General features: G+C 49.0%; 1 protein-coding gene across 1 annotated transcript in view; it reads left to right on the top strand.

The window, feature by feature from the left end:
* The window catches only part of phlpp1 (PH domain and leucine rich repeat protein phosphatase 1), a 44,509-nt gene extending 35,041 nt beyond the window's left edge, over positions 1-9,468 (top strand). The window contains exons 6-17 of the mRNA XM_088310754.1: positions 1,795-2,022; positions 2,957-3,159; positions 3,306-3,366; positions 3,646-3,741; positions 3,965-4,120; positions 4,210-4,410; positions 4,629-4,791; positions 4,939-5,069; positions 5,583-5,696; positions 5,936-6,130; positions 6,253-6,481; positions 7,003-9,468. Of these exons, the coding sequence (XP_088166880.1) occupies positions 1,795-2,022; positions 2,957-3,159; positions 3,306-3,366; positions 3,646-3,741; positions 3,965-4,120; positions 4,210-4,410; positions 4,629-4,791; positions 4,939-5,069; positions 5,583-5,696; positions 5,936-6,130; positions 6,253-6,481; positions 7,003-8,301 (3,076 nt within the window). The 3' untranslated portion in view covers positions 8,302-9,468. The remainder of the gene's footprint in view (positions 1-1,794; positions 2,023-2,956; positions 3,160-3,305; positions 3,367-3,645; positions 3,742-3,964; positions 4,121-4,209; positions 4,411-4,628; positions 4,792-4,938; positions 5,070-5,582; positions 5,697-5,935; positions 6,131-6,252; positions 6,482-7,002) is intronic.
* Positions 9,469-9,491: the final 23 nt, after the last annotated feature.

The raw sequence follows: 9,491 nt of genomic DNA on the forward strand, positions 1-9,491 counted from the left end.
ACGTGAATCCGTATCGTGTGTCACACACAGACAAAAATGGGCAGATAATAAAAGATGTACCAGGTCGTTTGATTTCACACTTGATGGGTGAGATGCATTTAAAAAAAAAAAAGAAAAGAATTTTCAATCATGTGTCTATCACACAAATAAGCAAATCCCTTTTATCATCAGGAAAAAAAGAATCATTCCCGTTCACAATTGTACACACAAAGATATTGACGCGTTCAAGCGCAGCCCATTTGAACTCATTTGCTAACCAAAACAGCAGAACCTACTGCAATACTTCAACAAGTTTCTCAAATTCATTGCAGACTCTTACTGCATGTCGGAAATATTAAAGATGATCGTCCATTATGGAGACGTCACTTAGCCGTCCCGTGGACTTTGGACTGTGTTTAGGTTATGTGTAAATAATCCTTCTCATTTTGTTTTCAACTCCGGAGATTTATTTTAGTATACTAATGTTGTTTGACATCTTTTCAAAATGCACTCGTACAAATTATGATTACCCCTCTCCGCCACAAACGCACACAAACACACACCACACTTAACTTTTAACAGAGAAATTAGATATAATATTTCTTTTAGGCATACTAGTAGCAAGGTGTTCCAGTTGTTTTGTTCTTTTTCTGTTTTTTTTTTTTTTTCAGCAAGAAGGACCTTGTTGACGTCCCCCCCCCCCCCCTTTTCTTTTTGCTATTGACATTAGAACATAAGTGAGGCCATCACTGGCTTCAAAGTGGCGGAACTTTTCACCTGACCCGGGCGTCAAGAGTTTACATAGTCAAATGTAGCGGTTACCTAGTAACAAGCACCTGGCAGTGCAAATGTCACACGGCGCTTCACGAGTTTCAACACGCTCGACCCATCCCGTGGCATCGGCCAGTCATTCCCGGCTCGTTTCATGCGAAGAATTAAATGTTTCCTCCCTCTCTGTTTTCAGCACGCACCCCGCTTCGCTTTTGCTTTACAGCCGTCTCGCAAAGCAATGATGAGATTATTTGAGGTTTTGTCTGGTGACAGAGTGACCTACCACCAACTGATAACCAGATGGGGCGATTGCCCTTAAAGAAAATAAAATCCCCTTTACTTTTAAAGGCACACGACACTTTTTTTAAGTGATACACGGACATCTCTTTGAATATTTCTGCACGGTTATGAGAGTGTAGTCGCTTGAAAGTGGCTCTGGATCATAACCCCAGCCTCGTTGATCATATCATGGGAGGAGAAAGATGCGTGTGGGCACTTTTAATGATTTAAATGAGCTCCTGCTTTTCAAAACAGGGGTGCAGAACGGATAACAAAAGCTTTCTCACTTCATGGGTGGGCTGCCACTTGAAAGACCCAACGCTTTGTACGCAAAGAAGTCATGTTTTTCATCATATTTCTACTTGAAAGGGTCAGATATTCTTGTTTTATCTGGGTGAGAGCGTGAAGCCCCGAATCCAAAAATGTGATTGCGATTTATTCTTCAAATCTCACCAAGGAGGCAAACTGTCCTCATGTTGTGCCAATCTATTGTTTTTCGACAGCTATGTGAACCACGACCATTGCCAAGGCGTGATTTAGCATCTGCGCTTAGACAGCTTTGATTTAACATGCAAGAGTGAGTGCGATGAGAAGTTAATCTGTTGGAATGATCTGGTAGGCCTGCACATTCCAGAAGTGGCCAGTAGGGCCGCTTGGGCGTTTGTCGCCACCTGCTGACCATTTTATGTAACTTCATTGCTTTACAGGCACAATGAGTGCTTTCCTTTCCATTAATGTGACGTTTCCGTCGCCTTTCTCTCGCAGCTTGCAAACGTTTCTGCTTGACGGCAACAGCCTGAGCGAACTTCCCGACGAGCTGGGCTCCCTCCAGCGGCTGTCGTACTTGGGCCTCTCCTTCAACCAGTTCAGCCACGTGCCGCAGGTGCTCGAGCGGCTGGCCGCCATGGAGAAGCTGTGCATGGCCGGCAACAACCTGGAGACGCTCACCCTGCAGAACTTCCGGCTGCTCCGGGTCAAACACGTCGATCTCAGGTGGGTTGAAGCGAATGCGCGTCAGGTGGTGTATAGATTGAACTTTGATTGCGCCCTTAATGATGGAAAGTGAAGCGCGGCGACAGCCAGACTGCCGAGAATCAGGAAATGATTTGCCCGTCGCGACTCCGACATGTCTCGCCATAGGTTAAATTGCAATGACTTGCACTATTTGGAAGTTAATGTCTCACTCTTTGTAACTTTGCTCAATCAGTAAAAAGAATCGGTAAAACAACGTGTTTGCGACATGCTCACGTGTCAGCGACCGGGTAATAGAGTTTATCGGGCAGTTGTTTTTGCGTGTGTCAACACGGCCTCGTGGATGGCATGTCTGCCCTTTGTGAAGTTTGCGTCTTTTCTCGATTCCAAACGTGCGTGTTCGACTAAATTGTCCGTGTGTGGGAATGCTTGCCCTGACCTGCGAGTAGTCCAAGGATTTATCCCGCCTCTCGGAAATGCTATAGAACACGAATGGTTAATGGCTTTTTAATACATAGTAATAACAACTTAAAAGCTGATACTATATTTCAAAGATACAGAAAATCTGGTCTAGTCTAGGGGGCGCGGCACGATGGACGACTGGTTAGCACGATGGGCTCACAGTGCAGAGGTCGTGGGTTCGATTCCGGCTCCGGAAGTTTGCATGTTCTCCCCGTGCCTGCGTGGGTTTTCCCCGGGTACTCCGGTTTCCTCCCACATTCCACAATGTTAGCGTGGTTGTTCTGTTCGTCTATGTGTGCCCTGCGATTGGCTGGCGACCAGTTCAGGGTGTGCCCCGCCTACTGCCCGAAGACAGCTGGGATAGGCTCCAGCGAACCTCGTGAGGAGAGGCGCTACAGATAATGGATGGCGCTCCAGCTGTTGTGTACAACGAATTAAAAATGTAATTTTCTATAATATGCCCACTTGAAACATCAGTTCTGTGTTCCACCAGGCTGAATAAGATCTCCATGATGGTGCCGGATGAACCTGACCTGCTGAGGCACGTCACCCAGCTGGACGTGAGGGACAACCGTCTGACGCTGCTGGACGCCTCTGTGTTTCCCCGCCTGGAGGTGCTTCACTGCGAGAGAAACCAAATCGCCAGCCTCAAGCTGAAGGGCTGCCTGCTCAAGGGCATCCACGCCTCCAACAACGGTGGGTCGAAAGCCCCTCCTTCGTTTCGGGCTCATGCGAATATGTGGCGTAATGCTCGCCTCGCTTCCGTCTTCCCCGCTACCTGTTTTGTCGACGGCGACAAACGTCCTTGCTGTAGGTTAATGAGTTTGGATTTCTCCCCACAGAGCTGCAGAGCCTGGATGTCAGTCCCGTGCCCTCCAATCTTAGTTACATGGACATCTCACGGTGAGAAAAATCCCCAACGGCACACGCGCGCAAGATACATAAAATGACCTTTAATGTGAAATGCGGAAACTGAGGTCAGTCGAAAGACAGTAATCTTGGAGTTCGATTTATGTTTCAAAGCACTTAATCAGTATCTCAGCCTTGAAAACACTTCCTCTTGGCACTCCGGTGAATTAAACACACACGGAAGAAATATTAGCTGCCACGCTTTAACAAACCGCACACCATTTGTCATCATCATCGCCGCATTTTTTTTTTTCTTCCTCTGCCCCTCCGAAGGAACCGTATGGAGTCTTTGCCAGACTGGCTGTGCGAAGCGAAGAAACTGGAAGTGCTGGACGCCAGCCACAACCTCGTCGGCGAGCTCCCAGCACGGTGAGTGTCCCTCTGCGGCACGTCCGCAGCCTCTAAATGGAGTGCCACGCTGACTTATCGGGCCTGCCCTATGCCAGCCGCTCATCTGTCCTCCACAGAGGGTCATAAATCACTCCAGACTCTCGCTTCCCCTCCTCGTAGAAGTCACTTTGCATGCAGCACATCCCTCATCTTTCTGTATATGCGTACGTTCTTTTCTGACAAAGCCATCTGGGTGCCGCAGGTTGTTATGCAGCAGCAGCCTGAGGAAGCTGAGCATTGGACACAACCGGTTGCAGAAGCTGCCCGAAAGGGTGGAGCGCCCCCTGCTGGAGGTTCTCGACGTGCACCACAATCAACTGGTGGAGCTGCCCTGCAACCTGTTCCTCAAATGTGTCAGGTAGCTGCCAAAAAAAAAAAAGAGAAAATGTCCATTCATGCATTTTCATTCTCATTTCCTTTTTACCGATCCTTTTATTTTGTTCCCAGCTTACGATGTGTGAATGCTTCAGCCAACAAACTGGAGCACCTGCCTCCCTCCGCGCTGTCCGAGGAGAGCCACAGCATCCTGCAGGAGCTCTATCTGACCAACAACCGGCTGACGGACAAGTGCGTGCCCATGCTGACGGGCCACTCGCACCTTCGGGTTCTTCACATGGCGTACAACCACCTGCAGACCTTTCCGGCCAGGTAACGCCGACTCTTCGTTTAGACCAAAGTTGCATCTAGGCTCGAAAAATGAGGCTCAAAAGATAATCATGAGCGATTATCTCCTTTGACCAGGACTCTTCATCAAAATAAGCCTCATTATCTTGCGTCAGCCCCATTTGCGCCCTTTTGTCCCATAATATTTTCTGCCCTTAATGAAAGTTTCCGCAGTATTCAAAACTTTGTCCTCACTCCACAAGCAAAATGGCCAAACTGGAAGAGCTGGAGGAAGTCGACCTGAGCGGCAACACGCTGAAAACCGTGCCCACTACCATCATGAACTGCCGCCGTATGCACACGCTCATCGCCCACTCCAACTCCATTGAGGTCTTTCCGGAAGTCATGCAGCTAATGGAAATGAAAGTAAGGCAACATTAGAAACACGAGACGACACGACAACGCCTTCTAAATTCCAAATTACACAGAAAGATTTAAATCACGCAGTCCAACCTAATCAAATGGCCAGAATGTGTTTTGAGCGAGTGTTTGCGTGTCTTCCCGTGACGCCAGTGCGTGGATCTGAGCTGCAACGAGCTGAGCGAGATCACGCTGCCGGAGAATTTGCCTCCCAAGCTTCAAGAACTGGACCTGACTGGAAATCCACGTCTCAACCTGGACCACAAGACCCTTGAGCAACTCAAGTGAGTGTGTGCGCGTCTGTATTAGGGTTAATTTATTTATTTTTTTCTGCATCCTTCGTCGCATTAAAAAAAAAAAAAAAAGCTAAAATTTGTACGAAAATATTTGAAATGTCTTTTTTAGTATTAAAATGACTAATTTCCATTGATTTATTTCTGTATGACAATAATCAACACATTGAAAAGAATAAAATATTAAATAAATAATTAATTAATATTTATTGGGGTTGTTTTTTTACAGCGTTTACAGTAATCAATTAAAACAATTATTTAACAAAGCAAATTAATATGAAAGGAAAATATTCATTTTAAATGACAATTACTAATTAAATACTAATTTGCGGAAAGAACGGGGCGAGGACTTTTCATAATTTAAATGACTTATGATATGGATTAAAAATGGGCATGTTTACATACTTTGCCCACCCATGGTTTAGCATGTGCTTGCTTTTATTCTCATCTCTCCTCTATGCAAAACGAGTGAGTTTCATTCACGTCGTCCTCTTGCTCTTTCAGTAATATTCGCTGCTTCCGTATTGATCCCCCGCCAACCTTCTCATCGAACGAGGCACCTGGCGGGCCCGCCGTGTGGAGTCATGGTTACACCGAGGCCTCAGGCGTCAAAAACAAGTGAGTTTAATCAGTCAATAATGGACGGACGGGATGGGGGGGAGAGAAAAATAACCAGTGAAGCCTCACTAAGTCATTAAGGTTGCTGATTGAAAACGTGCTAAAACATTTGCACAAGAGAAGAGAAGCAAACCTGGTGTGCCATTTTTTGTTCAAAATACTGACTGGCGTGTTATCGGTCAATAAGCGAGCAGAAGACTTTTGTTCAAGAACATCACTCCCATTTCTTTCCGCTCCAGACTGTGCGTGGCGGCGCTCTCGGTGAACAGGTTCTGCGGGAGTCGCGAGGCTCTTTACGGCGTGTTCGACGGCGACCGGAACGTGGAGGTGCCCTATCTTTTGCAGTGCACCATGAATGACGTGCTGGCGGAGGAGCTGCACAAGACCAAGAGCGAAGAAGACTACATGACCAACACCTTCCTTGTCATGCAAAGGTCATTTTGCGCTTAAGAGTGATCTCAGTGACAACAAGCGCGATAGAACGCGGTTACCTCGCAAACTTCGTCGTATCAATGATCAATCCGTAATCGGCGCTGCTCCCTTGTCACCATCGCAGGAAGCTGGGAACCGCCGGGCAGAAGCTGGGCGGCTCGGCAGCCCTTTGTCACATCCGCCACGATCCCACCGACCCCGGCGGCTGCTTCGTTCTGACGGCCGCCAACGTGGGCAAGTGTCAGGCCATCCTGTGCCGCGACGGCCAGCCCCTGTCCATGTCCCTGCTCCACAACGTCGGCCTGGAGGAGGAATACCGCCGGATCAGGCAGCACCGAGCCATCGTCACCGAGGTAAACGTTTAGAACTTTTGTGACAGCGGCAGGCTGTACATTTGGCAACTCACTAAATTTGCCAATCTCATTCCGGTCCTGGCTCGCTTCAGGGTTAGCTTACCTCGCTTCATAATGTCATGCTTTTCTGGAAAGTTCCACCTTGAAAATGGCTTAAGTCAAAATGTCCCGCTGTCAGACATGGTCAGCCATCCCTAAGATGGCGCCCAAGTCCTGTCTCAGTGCCAACAAACTGCTGCATTTTAAATGGACACTTCTGGGATGAGAGATAATAATACACTTTCTGGGGTTTTAATAATACTTGTTTTTTGTTTTTGGGGGGGGGGGGTGCTCGGAGCTGGGATCAGTCCCTGTCCCCCTCGAATAACGTGGCAAATTTAATTGACCTTCTTCCATCAGCCAATGTAGATGGAAGAAAAGAATTTCAGATGAACGCCAGTTCTTAGAATCGTGTTTCAGCCAGCAAGAACGGCCTCTCTGGCCCACCACGTTCTAAATGTATTTTGTCTTTTTCCCCGCAGGACAACAAGGTCAACGGCGTGACTGATTCCACCCGCATCATGGGCTACTCCTTCCTCTACCCGTCCGTCATCCCGTCTCCCTACGTGCAGACAGTCACGCTCACCCCGCAGGACGAATTCTTCATCCTGGGCAGCCGGGGCTTGTGGGACGCCGTGTCTCCCGGCGAGGCGGTGGAGGCGGTGCGCAACGTGCCCGACGGCCTGGCCGCCGCCAAGAAGCTGTGCACGCTGGCGCAGGGCTACGGCTGCACCGACAGCCTCAGCGCCGTGGTGGTCCAGCTCAGCGTCAGCGAAGACTGCTGCTCCTGCTGCTGCTCGGAGCCCCCCCGGCCGCCTCCCAGCCCCGGCCTCGGCCCCTACCCGCCGTCGTCGTCGTCGTCCTCGGGCATCAAGGAGCGCCCCTCGGACGGCTCCTTGCCCGTGCCGCCGTCGTCCTGCAGCGAGATGAGCAGCGAGATCAGCACCAGCGAGATGAGCAGCGAGGTGGGCTCCACCGCGTCGTCCGACGAGCCCCCTCAGAGTTCCCTGGTGCTGCTGCACGAGCAGGGCCACCACCCGCACCTGCACCTGCACCACCAGGCGCACGCCATGGCGCTGCCGCACCCGCCCACCCACGCCGCCACCCAGCCCTGCCAGTATCTGTTCAGCGGCCCCGAGCTGCCGTCCGCCCGCGGCTGCTGCACGCTTCACCCCGCCTGCTTGGCCAGCTCCTTCCAGCGGCAACTGTCGAGCGCCACCTTCTCCAGCGCCCTCTCCGACAACGGGCTGGACAGCGAGGACGAGGAGCCCATCACTGGCGTTTTCTCCAACGGAAGCCGCGTGGAAGTCGAAGCGGATGTTCACTGCCTCAAATCCGAGTCCTCCTCGTCACCGCAAGCGTCTTCATCCTTCGGCCTGATTTCCCTCCCGCCGCCTCCCCCTCCGCCGCCGTGCACCCCCGAGCCCCCGGATGAAGGCGTGGACATGAGCATCGCGGGCAATGACAACGGGCCGGAGAGGGACGAGGCCTGGCCATGTGGCGGCGACGGCGCCAAGGCGGCGTCCGGCAAACGGAGGGTCAACGGCTCTGTGGCTCGCCAGGAGAAGAGTCACAACCTCATCGAGGTGGCCGCTGACGCCCCCTCCAAGAAGTCGGGCGGGTACTTCACCGCCCCGGCGCAGCCCGACCCCGATGACCAGTTCATCATCCCTCCTGAGCTGGAGGAGGAAGTAAAGGAGATCATGAAACAGCATCAGCAGAAACAGCAGAAGCCGCCCGGGACGGACCAGCCGGCGGACTACTTTGACACCCCGCTCTAGAACGCCAGCGACCGCCTCATCTCTGCATGCACGCGACACCCCCGATTGACATCATCGCCATGACGACACGCAACCCGGAGGACTCCAGACTTATTTTCCAAACTGCCTTTCTGTTCCTGTGCATCTTGGCATTTTGTTTCCCAGCAGTTCCCCAATGGAAAAAAATGCAGACGAGCCCTTTAATGAAACTGAACATCTTCTTGTGTTCACTCAGCAATGGAGCAATGGAACATTTTTTTTTTTTTTTTTTATAAACTTTCATCCCAGTAATCAATACTAGTCTTTTTTTTTTTTTTTTTTAGTCACACACGCGTTAGTATGCATCCCACGCTTTGGTTGAACTTGTTTGAACTCACCATATCGTTTCACTTCAAAGCAGCTGGAACATTTTTATGAGCAAAACATCTTTTTACTCTCCACTTTGTGGAATGGTACACCGGTAATACCACACGTAACCGTTGTAGATAGGGCACTTAAGATACTGTGTTTCTTCAGTAATTCCTGGCTCTCGGTCTGTAAAATGGCATAGGCCTATTATTTGTATTTTTTTTTTTTTTTTTTTTGTAGAAACTATGAATACTAACTCCTAGGAGTTGCATACTCTATATGGTGACTCAGTCACTTTTACTAATCTTCTCTGAGAGAAATGGTGATTTGTGTTTTTTTTTTTTCCAATGATTGTAAATAAGAGAAATGTTGTATACAGAAGCTTTTAAAGGATCAATGTCGGTGAAGGTTTTAGTGGAGAATTTGAGGGCATTTGCTGTTATGGAGGTTGACCGTGCTCCTTCCCCTCTTTTATATACCGTTTAGACTTACTAAATCAACGACATACACACACACACACACACCCGTGCAATTGCAGTTCAAAATATGTCAAGCAACAACACAATTCTTCCCTTTTTGTTTGATTTCAATGTCCTGTAGTCAACACTGTATTTAATAACCACCAATAGATTGTTTTTGTTTTGTTTTATTTTTAAAACACATACATAGAGATTGATATTCTATTTTCATAACACAGCCCCCCCCCCCCAGCAGTAAATGTCACCACCGGCATGATCGTGTCGAGTTCAGTAATACAAACAAATATATATCCACGTGGAAAACAGACAACACAGATGTTCCCGTCTTTGGTATAATAAATTTTAAATTTGTGAATATAAACTCAAATGTCTCCGTGTTTCATG

Source organism: Idiotropiscis lumnitzeri, chromosome 12 (assembly GCF_059441095.1).
Source record: "Idiotropiscis lumnitzeri isolate Australia: NSW breed Sydney's pygmy pipehorse chromosome 12, RoL_Ilum_1.0, whole genome shotgun sequence".
Lineage (NCBI taxonomy): Eukaryota > Metazoa > Chordata > Actinopteri > Syngnathiformes > Syngnathidae > Idiotropiscis > Idiotropiscis lumnitzeri.